Consider the following 15,921-nt stretch of genomic DNA (forward strand, 5'->3'; position numbering starts at 1 on the left):
ATATAGGGACTTTCAAACCTAGAAGATGTTATTTAGGCCCTTTCCACCTTATTTTTATCATTTCTAAATTGGGACCATAGTTTTATCTTATTGCATTGTTTTAAAGAGTAAATGGTGTGGGTGGGTGTGTAGAATCATATTTAGTTTTGTCTGGCAAATAGTGTATATCACTGGCTTCTTGGCAGATGTAAGCACTCAGCTTTAAAATATTTTTTCATCTCGTCAGTTGTCACTTTTTGCTGTTTTTGAGAGACTTACTGAACTTTAGTATGACTTCTTACCGTACTGTCAAAACTGCTATTTCTCATAAACCATGGACTAGGAAAACAGGTAAACCAGTTTATTATAATTTATTGTGAAAAAGTACATAATGTTAGAGACATTGAATTTGGTATTCACAGGCATCTTGGGTTGTTCTGTTTTTTAGCCATATTCTTCATAGATTCAATAGATGAAATGACATGCATGGAGGGACATCAATAGTCTTTTTTGTCACTGTTAGACATACACAGATTTATAAGACTGGAGGTAAGGGAAAAGGTCAGGACAGGAGGTAAAAATTTGAAATAACATGTATGTAGGTATTTAAAAACTTGGGGCAGATGAGTACTGGGTGTTATACTCTATGTTGGCAAATTGAATTTAAATAAAATATTTTTTAAAAAATAGCCTTACTCTTGGGGGAAAAAATAAAAATAAAAAATAAATTAAAAATTTGGGACAGTTTAGTAGGAGTACACAGAGTAGGGATTCATAACATTTTAAAGTTAATTTTTAAAAACACACAAAAAAACCAAAACATTTAATCTGAAGTTTTTTTTTTTTTTTTTTTTCTTAACCAAAATAAGAAGATAAACTATGCAGTGGTCTGACCAGGTGGCATGCATGTTGTGTTTAAAAAAAAAAAAAAAAAAAAAAAAAGAAAGAAAGATAGATTGTGATTTTTGTGATTTTTGTTTTATTTTGATGGTTTACAAGTGTTTAAAAAAAATCCCAATTCACAAAGATAAAATTTTTACAAATGGAATTAGAGTTTCCATAAACATCTTTACAAGACAAGGGTAGATTTTTTTCAAGGAATACCAGCATTCTGAAGGATTTGTTTTGCTTTAAAATCATTGATTTCACTTTTATCTAAGTACAAATCTTTGAACTATGTGAGAAAAAATCATAGACCTGTATTTCAACTTTAATGCTATAAATATGGAAATGAGTTTTAAAGATTTTTTAGTTTCAGATGTTTATAAATTTATCTTTTTAAGTAAATTGACATAATTTTATAGATAAGAGACTGGAAAGCAACATAGGTAGGTGCCTGGGCCACGAGTGTGAGAATGCTTAACTTATTGGTGGTAGATGAAGAGTTATTAGGCACAAAGTTGCCTAGTACTTGCAGTCCTCATTTATGTTGAATAAAACAGTGCTAGACTGATGCTATTAGTTTGTTATTATAACAAGATGGTTTGATGAAATTCTATAGCTTTTTAGTCCTTTAAATGTCATTGCTTTTTATATCTTGCCTGTTTTTCTTACCCTCCCCCCCCTTTTTTTTCCAAATTTAAATTTATCTTACTGTAGTAATGGTTACTTCCTTCTCTGGAATCTTAAAACTTTGTAACTGCCAAGAAATTTCTTAGAAACTATGTCTTTCACTCTATTAGCTGTTAAGGTATATAGTCCTTTTGATGCTTAAGATTATCTTATTGCTATTTTAGTTCTTTGAGAAAGTAGGGCTGCCTTACTCTGGTGTCTGAATTCTTCATTGATGACAGTATCTCCTTGCCATAATTTTAAGAACCTGATTACAGTGGATATTAATTTGCCTTGTCTTTCATCTAAGTAGATAACCTCTTTCTTTTCTAAGATTTGTTGGGGCAAATATTACTGATGTCAGTAACATTTTAAATACTTGGCTGATAATTTTATTTATCTCAACTTCCAGTTTCTTTGTTCTTTCCTTAGGTTAAATTCTTACTTTATATTAATTTTTTTCAGGTTCTCCATAGTTTTACCTAAGTTACTTAGGTAGATCTACTGGTGTAGGTTTAGCTGATGTTTAAAAAAAAAAAATGTGTAAGAGCAAAGACCTACCTTCTCTTTTTCTACACATTCCATAATACAGTGAATTTCAACCTTGGCGCTCCACATTAGAACTGTCTTTGAAACTTTTTAAACACTTTTGCAGATCCTATTTCTTTGGATTCTATTTCAATAGAGCTGAGTGGCGCTAAGGTTACCTGAATTTGTAAAATACCTACGTATCCAGATTTGCAGCTAGAATTGGAAATGGTTTGCCTGAGCATTTTTTTCTCTTGACCTTTCCTGAAACCCCATTAGACTCAGCAATAAATACGTCAACAAAATATCAACAAATCAAAAAATCAACAACAAAAATGAATCCTGTCTCTGAGTTCTCTAACCAAACCTGTATTGCCTGTGACAGTTTCTCTTCAGTGCACACAATTACTAGTCTGAAACATAGTGTAGCAAGATCTTAGGACTGTTAACTCTTCGCCTAGGGGTATATGCTTGGCTCCCATCTGTCCTAGGAGTTCCAGGCAGAGAACCATTCCACAATTGCAAAATCATGGTGTCACAGGCAAGTAGTAATTGTGTCTTGTCTGTTAGAGATTCACATGCAATAAAATCTGTCTGATTTAAGATCTTCTTCCATCTTTACTCCAAACCTTTGAAATAGTTACTGGGAAATGTGTCCTAAAAGTAGTGTGCAATGAACCCTAATATCTTTCTTATTTAAATAGAAATATTTTTCTGTCCCTGAAAAAATTTGCTGATTATTTGAGTCTCCATATCAGAAAATTAGACAAATTTTCTGACATATTGATAGTATCACAGCCTTTTAAAAAAGTTAAAAAAAAAAAAAACACAAATGCATTTAAAAAAAAATACGTAAGAATTTATCATTTAAGAGAGATGGGCTGCTGCATCTTAAGTACTGGAGAATCCTGGTATTTTATTATACTTGCATTACAACCACAATCAAAAGAATTTTAAACAAAATCACAAAATTTTCTTTACCCGTGTCCCACCATAGCACATTTTGTTAGTTAAAACACTGGAAATAATTCTACAAATCATGCCAATTTTTTTCACTTTTAGACTTGAGCCATACTTTTTGAATGAATTCCAGAGCTCTGCAATCAATGAAATGGAAGCAAGTCTTATAGTAAAATCTAGTGAAGAGAAATGATACAGATTTCTTTATTACCTCTACTTCTCTTGACATGTCTTAGCATTTCAAGGATCCATTCAAATAATTTTTTCATGTCATGTGTACATTTTCTGTCCTTACAGTACTTTATTAAATAATTTTCTAGTGTAGCATTGATCATCAATTATACCAAATTGTGTTAGGAGAACTTTAAGGAGGATGTAGGACCTGTTGCCTGCTTTTGCATTTTTTTTTGCCTGTTGTTGCTAGAAACATGTAGTTTACATTGAATACTATTTAGTATATTTGCCAACAAATGATTTTTTTAAAAATCTTAGATGATATTGGTGCCCACATGAATGTAGGAAGAACTTACAAAAATTTAAATAGAACCAAAGAAGCTGAAGAATCTTACATGATGGCTAAGTCACTGATGCCCCAGGTAAGTTGTTCTAATTTATTCCTATTGTGTTACATCTACTCTGTGTACATATTGAATAGAGTTACCTAGATATGAAATCCTTATCTTTTCTCCAATTGGCTGATAGTAAAGTATCCAATAAACCATTTCTGACTACAAGGGTTTTTTTTAAGCTTTTATTTAAACTCATTAACAGTGTAATATTAATTTTAGATGTACAATGTAGTGATTGAATACTTCCATACAAGTGCACTCCTTAATCCTCATCACCTACTTCACCACCCCCACTCCCCCACCACACACACACATCCCCAGCCTCCCCTCTGGTAGCTATCAGTTCTCTGTAATAAAAATCTGTTTCTTAGTTTCTCTATTTTTTGCTAGTTTGTTTTGTTTCTTAAATTCCACATATAAATGAGATCATATGGTATTTGTTTTTCTCTGACTTATTTCACTTAGTATAATACTACAAGTTTTATAAAGGATTACATTTACTTTTCTAATTCATTTAATTAAAAAAATTTCTGGGGCAGCCCCTGTGGCCCAGTGGTTTAGTGCCGCCTTTGGCCCAGGGTGTGATCCTGGAGACCCGGGATTGAGTCTCACGTCAGGCTCCCTGCACGGAGCTTGCTTTTCTCTCTCTCTCTGTCATGAATAAATAAATAAAATCTTTTTAAAAAAATTTTTTAAAATGTCTGTAGAGTATGTTTAAAAAATTTTGTAAAGTTATGAATTTTAGATATTCTTGATTAGAAGTTACCAGTGAATTAAGTGACTTTAAAGAGAAATTTATATGCATATTAAACACTAAATTCAACATAACTATCAAAATAAATGAATAAAGCAAAGTAATAAAATGAATGAATACATGTCTGTTGTTGTATGTTCAGTTGTTACAATGAAACATGCAAAAGATTCATTCATTGGCTGTTACAGTAGAGAGTAGAAGTTGTAAAGTTAGATTCTGGCCTTGACCAGCTGTGCTTCATCAGAAAAGATAGTTTACCCTGCACTACAGTTTTCTCAATGGTAGTGTATATTAATATTATATTACTAGTAATGATAGTATTAAAATGATTGGATATAGTTTGATAAGTTTTAAAAACAAAGTTGGACCACATGATATCTTAAGCATTATTTCAATCCTAAGATTCTTGGGATCCCTGGGTGGCACAGCTGTTTATCGCCTGCCTTTGGCCCAGGGTGCGATCCTGGAGACCCAGGATCGAACCCACGTCGGGCTCCCTGCATGGAGCCTGCTTCTCCCTCTGCCTATGTCTCTGCCTCTCTCTCTCTCTCTCTCTCTCTCTCTCTCACTCACTCACTGTGTGCCTATCATAAATAAATAAAATAAAAAAATTCAATCCTAAGATTCTAAAGTTGTGTTCAATATGGATTTTTATCAGTTTACTATTTTCACTGAAAATCTGGGTCTATGTGTATTTTATAACCTTTGCTTAACCTGAATAATCAGTTGATAAGAGAATTTTATTTCCTAACTCAACCAGACAAGTGAGGCTTTAGTATAAGTCTGAATAAAGTTAACCACCCTCTTGTCACAACCAGGAGTTATTTCGCTGACAACATGAAAGTTGACAGTCTAATGTAACAAATACACTAGATTGAGGGGAAGGAGACCTGAATTCTTTGTATTAATGGTCAGATGCAAATATACTAACAAACCTTAGCGTCAAAAATTTAGATTTAGGGGATCCCTGGGTGGCGCAGCGGTTTGGCACCTGCCTCTGGCCCAGGGCGTGATCCTGGAGACCCGGGATCGAATCCCACGTCAGGCTCCCAGTGCATGGAGCCTGCTTCTCCCTCTGCCTGTGTCTCTGCCTCTCTCTCTCTCTGTGTGTGACTATCATAAATAAATAAATAAATAAAATTTAAAAAAAAAGAATAAATGGTCATCTATTATTTAAAAAAAATTAGATTTATAGGACTTTTAAAAAGATGCATATAAATAAAAAGCTAACAATATTCTGTTGAACTAGCTTGAATGAGAAGTATATCCTTTGATGCCACAAAATATTATTTTATTTACATTTTGTAAGTATTGCAAGTGCTTTCACATTTTTATGACTTACTTCAATTTGGCAATAACTTATACCATAACCTTTTTCTGTCATGTATATTTTAAGTAAGCCACTAGGAATACTTATTTTTAATTTTTATTTGGTACTGAAATATCAAATTATGTTCTCCTGAACAGATTATTCCTGGTAAAAAATATGCGGCCAGAATTGCCCCTAACCACCTGAATGTTTATATTAATCTGGCCAATCTGATCCGAGCAAATGAGTCCCGGCTGGAAGAAGCAGATCAGCTATACCGACAAGCAATAAGCATGAGACCTGACTTCAAGCAGGCTTATATTAGCAGGTATTGTAGTTCTCTTTAAGCTATCATTATAGAAAATTGAAGCTGCATCTGCATGTACATTTTGGCTATGTGAACTAACTTGGCTTTTTTTTTTCTTTTAGTAATCTTAATTGGCAACCTCAAATATAGAAACATAGTCAAGTTTAGACTTATGATCAAATTTAATTGATTTGATTAGAAATTGACAGCGGAGTCTGTAAGGTGTAGTATAGCAAACTGAGGTTTTAGGTTTTATATGAAAGAAAGGGTAAGAGCATCTTAGTTTCATTTGCTTCTTATGGTCATGTTCATTTTTAATTAAAACACCTGAAACTTATATTTCATAATAATTATTTCTGATATCCAACTCTCAAGAGTTTGTTGACAATTGACTGGTTACTGATGCTTTTTAACACAAACTTTTTAGTTGTCAGTAAAAAAAAAGTTTTGGCATCACATGTTAGAGAGAAGATGATATATTTTCCCATGGAAGGATTATCATTTATATTATACTTAAGGAAAATTGTATGTTGAACTTCATTTTATAGCCTGGCCCAGAAACCTAATTGTAATTTATAACATGCTCCTATGGGGAAAATGCATTCAGAATTCAGTAGTGTTTGAGATAAAATCTGTTCATAACTTGGACGCTATCTTTGTTCAGCCTTATCCAGTAGTTGAAATTAGCTAAGTTTAGTGGGGTTGCATATATAAATAAAACCTGTTAAGTGTTAATCTATGAAGAATTATCCAATAACCTCCATTTAAAAAAGCATTTTGGACAAGCACTCATTCCAGAAGTTACTTTAATTGAGAATATTGGTAGTTCATTTTCTTTTTTATGCTAATACTTAAGGAAATAATAGTATCATAATAAAAGTAACTCATATCACTACTCAAATTGATTTGCACATATGGACTTGTTTAAGCTAACAGAAAATAGAACCATATTAGAAAGATTTAAAAATGGTTTTCAAAACGTGATCCTCAGTTCCAGATATATATCTCATAGGTATCTGCTGGTCACGTGAGGGCCCTCCAACCCTACCCCATAAGCTTTTTAAATTATTTTTTTATTGTTTTGGGGAGTTTTTTGTTTTGTTTTAATGATGGCCATTTTATAAGAATACACTGTAGAAGACTAAATTTATATAAGAAAAGACAAGATTTTCAGATGTTCTCTTTATAAATGAGACTTCTAATATGAATTCGAATACTGGATGTTTCCTGTCACCACTGTATTTGTATTTGTATTCCTTCAAATGCTATTATTTGATCACCTGAAAAATTGATCTCCATTCTTGTTACTGATGTAGTCTAGCTTAGTCTACCTTCTTTCAAGATGCACTTAAAGAATATGTTTCTCTGCTCTCCTTTCTTGGATACCTCTTCATATATTACCCTTTAAAATCAGATATGCTTTTTCCTCTTTTGATAATATTTGAAAACAAATTTGCTAAACTAATGAGTTGAGGTTTGTGAACACATTTAGATAGTTATTTTTGGTAGAAAACTTTAAAAGCCTAGGTTAAAAGGAAAACTATGAATATGTGGAAAAGCTTAAAACGTGTGAAAAATAGTATCTACCAGTTGACATGGTAATGTTGTGAGTAAAGCTTGTGTTTGATTTTTCTACAGAGGAGAATTGCTTTTAAAAATGAATAAACCTCTTAAAGCGAAAGAAGCATATCTTAAAGCACTAGAGCTGGACAGAAATAATGCAGATCTTTGGTACAACTTGGCAATTGTTCATATTGAACTTAAAGAACCAAATGAAGCCCTAAAAAATTTTAATCGTGCTTTAGAACTAAATCCAAAGCATAAGCTAGCATTATTCAATTCTGCTATATTAATGCAAGAATCAGGTATGTTTTCTCAAAATGTGTATTTAAACATATTGTTTAAAATAATAAAACCTGAGCTTATATTACCTGTAGTAAACATTTTCTGAATGAATAGGTTATGTCAAAACTGTACATAAATAATTTGTAAGAATATTTAAAATACTTGATGTACAGTTTTCAAGTTAGATGCTCTAACACAATTGTTAGTTCTTTGGGTATATGTTAAGACTTATTTTTCTATTTAGCAGTGCATTTTTAGTCTGTTTTGTCATTTTATGTACAGAAATAGATAATCTCCAAATAACCAGAACTTGCACAATTTTTTATATAATTATTTCTAGGGAGACAAGAGTTATTATATGTTTTAGGGAGAAAAATGTATTTTCTCTTGATTCATAAGACCAGGTGCTTTTGGTATCATTTTATATTTAGTTTTATTTTCTGAGATATTACTATAATTCCTATAATTTAACAAAACTAAACCATTCATGACAATAAATTAGGATCAGAAAGTAATATATATAATTTTAATTTTTAGATTGGAAAAAATCTCCATTTTGTAGTTAAATTTTAGATACTTTTTAAAAACTTTTACAAAAATATGAATCATAAGGTTGTGGTATTTAAGGTAAGGAGGGTATTTGATTTTACTTTTAAACTCAGTCTTCTATTTAGTTTATTAAAGTGAGGACCAAATAGATCTAATAACTACTCCAAATTTCATGTGGCTAGTTTAGTAACTAGTTCAAATAAGAATTTATGCCGACTGGTTTATTTTACAATTTTCTTTTTTCTTCTTACTGTCAAATAAAAAGAGGGAGGGAGATCTTTATGGCTGGCATTTAATAAAGCATAAATTTAGAGAAAAAGCTAATATTTTTGCAAAGTTAGCTAACCTTAGTAATCATGAAAAGCCCATTCATTATTCAATACAAGATTGTACCCAAAGGTTTATAGTTGTCGGATTTGATTTTTTTTTTTATTTGCAGTAGAAATTATCTCAAATATTTGTTTCTTGAATCCTAACATATATAAACTTATAAGGTTTATATTTAATGGTATATTTTTAACCTTTGAAAGTCTTAAAAATTTTGAATAGAGAAAAAAATCTGATTTCATAAGACCGAAACATTTTGTTTATCCAATAATAGTTACTGTTTCCTGAGCTTTTTTACATAGGTCTCATGTAATTTTTAGAAAATTCAGTAGGCTAACTCAGAGAAGTTAAATGATTTGTTTAATGCATAAAGTCATAGTGTTAGCAGAGTCAAGATTGAATATCAATATGTTATTGCCAACATGTTATTGTTGGCAAATCCAGTGCCTCTTCCTCTTAATTGTGTATTCTTCCTCTGTTACTCCCAGTTAAGAGTCTAAACTATAAAGTTATTTTTGCCCCTTCAGATTTCTGAGGCATTCTTGCTGCTTTAAAGGAAAGGAAATGAGCCATCATTTCAATGTCTCAAGCACTGTCTTTCCTGTGAGAACTTTGAGTTTTTCCACTTTCTACTTTTTGATTTCCATACAGAAGCTAGTTGTTTTGATGCTGTTTTTTTGTAATCTAACTAGCTAAATACTGAAAGTGGCTTTTGTTCCTCAGACTTAATCATTTAACAATATGTATTTTTTTCTTTTTAAAAAAAAATATTCTTAGGTGAGGTTAAACTCAGACCTGAAGCCAGAAAACGACTTCTAAGCTATATAAATGAAGAGCCACAAGATGCTAATGGTTATTTCAACCTGGGAATGCTTGCCATGGATGACAAAAAGGACAGTGAAGCAGAGGTGTGGTTGAAGAAAGCCATAAAATTACAAGCTGATTTCAGAAGTGCTTTGTTTAATCTGGCTCTCCTTTATTCTCAGACTGCAAAGGAATTAATGGCTTTGCCAATTTTGGAAGAGTTACTCAGACACTATCCTGATCATATCAAGGGTCTCATTTTAAAGGGAGACATTCTGATGAATCAAAAGAAAGATATACTTGGAGCAAAAAAATGTTTTGAAAAGATTTTGGAGATGGATCCAACCAATGTTCAAGGAAAACACAATCTTTGTGTTGTTTATTTTGAAGAGAAGGACTTACTAAAAGCTGAAAGATGCCTGGTTGAAACATTGGCACTAGCGCCACATGAAGAATATATTCAACGCCATTTGAACATAGTCAGGGATAAAATTTCCTCCTCTAGTTTTGCAGAACAGCCAGTATCCCCAGCTGATAAGACTTCAGGTGTAGAAGGAGAAAAAATTCCAACTGAAAAAGTAAAAGAAGTAAGAAGTGAACCCAGACCTACACAGATTATAAAACCAAGTGATAATAAAAGTCAGTCTAAATCCAACAAACAATTAGGAAAAAATACAGACAAACAGACCCCCCACAAAACAACAAAAGAAATCAAAGAAATTGAGAAGAAAAGAGTTGCTGCTTTAAAAAGACTAGAAGAGATAGAACGTATTTTAAATGGTGAATAGCATTATTTATCATGTCACAGTGTCCTCAAAGAACTTCAGTCTATCTTATGTGATTGCTTATACTGGGAGCTTTGAAAAATAGCAAGTGTACGTGTAAGTCTATCATGAACCACCTCTACATAGGATCAAAATGTGATTTTCATTAAAGACCTGTCTTATCCCAGGGTAGGTATTGTATAAGATACGACCATTTTCTGAGTTTAATGACTATGGCAGAAATATTAAATTACAGTTTGCAAATTTATATCTTTTATATAGAAGGAAGATTCTTCCTGCAGAGTAATCTTGCCTACTTTAAATTAAAAATAATTGGAAGCCTGAATGATAATCCCTTGGGGGCAAATTCAACATATGCTGGTTTATTCTATGAATTTGCATTCATTAGTTAACTTCATTACTTTCTGTTACCTGTTAGAATCTGATTATGGATTGAAAACACTTTATTGAGCACTTCTTTTTTTCTTCCATCATGTCTAACTGAGGGATTTGCACCACAAAAGAATACTGGCTTCCTTTATGTTGCGTTCTTTTGTAGATTTTTAGAAGGAATGCCAGATGAAATTTTTTAAAATAAGTCCTATGACATGTTAGTTTAAGAATGTATTTTCATAGTTGTGTGCTTTGTCCTTAACTTTACTCTGAATGCAATTTTTAATCAAGTATATAGACACATCCACGCACATTTCTAATGGTGCTCGTATATACTGTATTTTTATTTTTTTACATACTGAGATTTTTCACAGCATGAACCACATAATTATGACTATTTGAGTGTTTTCTTCCCAAACTATTCATGTTTATTAGGATCTTAGTCATAATGAAAAAGTCCCTAAACTATAACGTTAAATTTTTTGAGTTAAAACATAGTTTCTCTTTCATCTTATTGTTATCCCTCTACTTGTTGAATTTTAATTCCAAAAACACACCTTAATCATTCTTAGATACCTTAAGCAACTAAATTGAGTTCTATTTAACTGAAGGCAAAACAGTGTGACAAAGTTTATTTTTAAACACTAAGTTCTTGATCTTCCTATGGTGTATATTTTTATTAAATATTTATTTTGACTACTGAGCTTTCACAAAAATTTTAAAGCTGTTCGAATTCCATCAGCTATGGAAAACAAATTGCTGTTGCATTTTCCTATATATGCTTATATTACAGTTTAACCAAAATTTCATTTTGCTGTCCAGCTATAAAAGGTAGACTCACATATGATTAGTAGTCAGTTGGTTTTAACAGTTTAAATCTGAAAACTGTTAGGTTGAAGAGCAGACATAGATCAGATGTATCAATTTATATCTGATTTTTTTTTCTTAAGTTAAAATACATCTCAAATGAGTTTTTTTTTTCAAATGATTTTATAATACCTAATAAGTTGGTGTTATTTTAAAATGTTAAAATTCGAAGGGATCATCCTGGAATAGGATCTAATTTCTAATTATGTAGAATTTCAAAAACTATATTTCTGTTCCTTGCAGAAATATAATTTCTAATTATATTTCAAAAATCATAATAATTGTAAGTTTTTATAAAGAAATATTTTATAAATAGGTCATAAGAAATTTGGTCTGCATTAAAGACCCAGTCTTACTAGATTCCCTGAGGTTGTGTCATAGATTATTTTTTTTAGGCAATTTAAATCAAGCACTGACACCAGTCATAGTTCACATTTTTTATTTGGGAGATTGTGTTCACCATTAAAGCACTGCCCAGTATTAGTTTTTAGATTATGGCTTTGCGACTCCATATATAAGATGGAGAAAACCTCATATACTATGACTTGAAAAAAACAAAATCTATGTTAATCTTCTGTTCCCTCCACATATCTTGAAAAAAAGTTTGAGTCTGATCGCTTCTGTTATACTATCAAGTGAGGATAATTCAGAAAAGTAGAATCTTTTGTGACAGCAGATCATAATAAGAGCTCTGAGTAATATTTTAATAAAATTATGTAACTATTCAAAAGATAAAAAAATATATTGTTATCCAATGATTTTTATAGAAAAAAAGAATTCCTCCTTACTTGCACTTAGAACAATGCCTATCCTGTAGAAAGTGCTCATATTTAAATTTTAAATAATTTATTTAAATGAAATCCACCCTGAGTGATTAGTAGTTTTTCCATTAATGTTTCTCAACCCTCACTTCATATTAGAACCATCTGGAGGACTCCTTTTTTTTTTTTTTTTTTTTTTGGAGGACTCCTAATATGGATCCCAGACCACAATTTAATCTGAATGGAGCCATGCTTCTATTTTTCTTAAAGTTCTCAGAGTGATTCTAATTTGTAGTAAGGGTTAATGATCACTACGCTAGGGGTACCTGGGTGGCTCAGTGGTTGAGCATCTGCCTTTGGCTCAGGTATTGATCCTGGGGCCCTGAGATCCAGTCCTGCATCGGGCTCCATGCAGGGAGCCTGCTTCTCCTGCCTGTGTCTCTCCCCCTCTGCCTCTCTCTGTGTCTTTCATGAATAAATAAATAAAATCTTAAAAAAAAAAAGGGGGGGGGTGGGGAATGCCTGGGTGGCTCAGCGGTTTAGCGCCTGCCTTAGACCCAGGGCGTGATCCTGGAGTCCCGGGATCAAGTCCCACATCCGGCTCCCTGCATGGAGCCTGCTTCTTCTTTTGCCTGTGTCTCTGCCTCTCTGTCTGTGTCTCTCATGAATAAATAAATAAAATCTTAAAAAAAAAAAAAATCACTGCTCTAAATTAGCTCAAGAAAATCCTCTTATTTCTCCTGTATTAACTTTTTAAATCAGTAACATAACCTGGTTAAATTTTTATATTTTAATGAATATGCTCTTCTGATAACTAGTATTTATTTCATCTAAAGTACCATCGAGCTTGTTTATGCAAAGACGATTATCTTTAAACTCAGAAATTTCATTCAAGCTATTCAAATAAAAAAAAAAAAAAACTTCTTTTTTTTTTCCTCCCTCTTTGGAACTGCCTTTTTGGGGAAATGGATAGTAGGGACATGTATGTTTGGAAAAGGAAGCTTGTCATAGGAAGCTTTACCATTGTGTGCTGGTAAAGGGATGTAGTTTTAGTTCTCACTGTTTTACAAAAGAATCTATTCCCCTGGAGTTCTAGGAAAGCTTTGACAATCTCCAAAGAGCAGTTATGTTACTTTTTACTGCTTCTCAGAAGAAAGAAGTTTCTCTATTGCTCCTATATATATTTCCATATTAACATTCAGAATTGGGAATTTATCTTGTAACTATCCCAGTAAGTAATTTCATGGAAGTGACTTGGAGGATAAAACAAATGTTTGCAATTTTGTGTTTACTTTTATGTAAATAGTATGCGAATTACACAATTCTAATAAAACCTCATCATGCCTTTTCATTACATCTAATTTGAGCTCTCAACTTCATGTTACAGAATACTTTTTTGAAGATGCTTTAATGGAAACTTATGAAAATATATAGATTTGTATGTCAGTTTCTACTTCAGAAATCCATTATATATGTCATATTTATTTTTTTAAAAACCTAATTGTTTTCATGACTAAATGGTATTTAAAATGAAACTCCCAAAATATCTGGTACCTTTGTCCAAAATTTTGTCTGTTGGAAGCTGTCAGCCATCCATGTTAAGGGTTTATAAGAAAATAGTTTAAAATTATATGCATTTTCTATTACTGTTGTGTCTGTGTACCATATTTCTAAATATTCAGTATAAAATTGATACTTTTTAAAATCTTCACCTGAATTGCCTTTTAGTATTCAAATGAAAAGTAAAATAGCACATCAAGAGATTTCTGCCCCCACAAAGACAGAAGAGCTGGTGGGTAGTTTTATTAGCAATGATCTGAGAAAGGCATGTATTAAATTAATTCCAACAGTGATACATTTTCAATCCTTAGTGACAGAAACTAAGAAAATGAGACAAATTCAAACATGGAATTTTATACACATAAGTAGAAATCAGTGTAGTGAAATAATTAAGAGTCTAAGGTATGCATGTACCTGGATTCAAATCCCGATTCCACACTTATTAGTGTAACTTAGGGGAATTATTTAATCTATAATTCCTATATATATATATCTCCATATCCTATTGTATAAACTGGCAGGTATCTTTGTAAAATAAATAGTGCATGCTTAACCATATACATTGCAAATAGCCTTTACCAAACGTGTTTGACAAGGACCATAATTAACATCATTTAGTAAATTGTGATAAAAGCCATAGTTTGATGTAATTGGATTAATTTTTTTCATGTGGCACCAAGAATGAAATGGTTTATGATTATAACCAAGAGGTAGTTCTGATCTATCTATCCATCCAGTGTTGTTTTTATTTTATTTGATTGTGGTTTGATAATATTTCATTGTCCAGGACATTGGAAAAACTTTTTAAAAATTTTTAGTTTTGCTGAAAATTGGCCTTATTAATGGACAGCTTTCTTAACAAGTGATTATTAACTTTTATCAGATGTTAACATCTGTTTCAGAACATGGTAGTATGTTCACATGTCAAGTTTTAACTCCATGACTTCCCAAGTTGATTTTTTTAGCAAATGGAAAATATACATATTATATTTATATTAAATATAGTAATATATTTAAATTGTTTAGAATAGTTCTTGGTATATAGCAAATGATGAATGTTAATTATTAATGTAATCATAGGGCTTTGATATGTAGTGAAAGATGTTAATCATTAAAGTAATCATAAGGCTTAGGCTTGCATTTGATGCATATGATTTGCTTTATATATGTGTTAGCAGAGGTAATGTTAATGATGGTCATATAGCAAACAAATCATTTAGATACTTAATGCTTGTTCCTTAGCCATCTAAGCCAACTGGTATATAGATAGCCTAAAACAATCTATTAAATATTAAATTTATAAATCAGATTTATTAAGTTATTAAAATGCAGAAATGAGAACTAAGACACCTTAAAACTGTAGTATCTTGTTTAGCTGTTCACTGCCATCAGGGATGTAGCATAAGATAAAATATTAATGCCCAGAAATCTCTGAAGACTTGCTCTCAAGTAAATTCATGTTCTCTGGAACCCACTTTCTTCATGAGTAACATTTCTGTGACTATGCCAATGGATAGCATATTTCCCATTAAGGTAGTATTTTTATTCTGGAAGAACCTGATAGCTATTTAATTTTTATCTTAAGCAAACCACTCCACTCCTCACCAAACCATTCTAGTTTGCCCTTTCTTAAAGATTTTCATGGTTAAAACTCAGTCATCTTTACTTCTTCCTTCCCCTATGGCTTTAGTTTCTGATATTAGGACGGTTGTCTGATTAATCCATACTAAACTGAATGATAAATGGTGGATCTTGTTAGTCAACAGTTAATTCAAGTGCACCTCTTTCTTTGTAAATTGTAGGTGGGATAGTGGGAATTATTTGAACGATGTGGAGGTTGTCCACCATTCTGCCTACTAAGCAAAGAATTGAAAGAGACCACAAAAAAGCTTTGTAGCTGCAAGAAGTCCACTTATTACCAGAGTCCTGTTTTTGATGGGCACTGGCAAGCTAGATAATTGCATTTGGGGAGTGGAATCAGTAATCAGACTGACAGCAGAATTAGATTTATGCCCAGTAGTGATATCTGTAAAATTAATTCCTGGGCAATGAATATACAGATCTTGCTGGATTAGCAGTGAGATTGCATACCAA

At 31.9% G+C, this 15,921-nt stretch overlaps 1 protein-coding gene across 11 annotated transcripts in view; it reads left to right on the top strand.

Annotated features, from left to right (window-relative positions):
• The window catches only part of TMTC3 (transmembrane O-mannosyltransferase targeting cadherins 3), a 98,005-nt gene that overhangs the window by 46,355 nt on the left and 35,729 nt on the right, over positions 1-15,921 (top strand). For 8 of the 11 annotated variants that reach the window (XM_025439054.3, XM_025439057.3, XM_035699498.2 and 5 more), the window contains 4 exons: positions 3,511-3,614; positions 5,809-5,978; positions 7,596-7,822; positions 9,456-13,978. In XM_025439054.3, the coding sequence (XP_025294839.1) occupies positions 3,511-3,614; positions 5,809-5,978; positions 7,596-7,822; positions 9,456-10,270 (1,316 nt within the window). In that variant the 3' untranslated portion in view covers positions 10,271-13,978. Of the gene's footprint in view, positions 1-3,510; positions 3,615-5,808; positions 5,979-7,595; positions 7,823-9,455; positions 13,979-15,921 lie in introns of those variants that run through there. The other 3 variants (XR_007402501.1, XR_007402500.1, XR_007402499.1) reach the window with 1 other exon arrangement.

Source organism: Canis lupus, chromosome 15 (genome assembly GCF_003254725.2).
Source record: "Canis lupus dingo isolate Sandy chromosome 15, ASM325472v2, whole genome shotgun sequence".
NCBI lineage: Eukaryota > Metazoa > Chordata > Mammalia > Carnivora > Canidae > Canis > Canis lupus.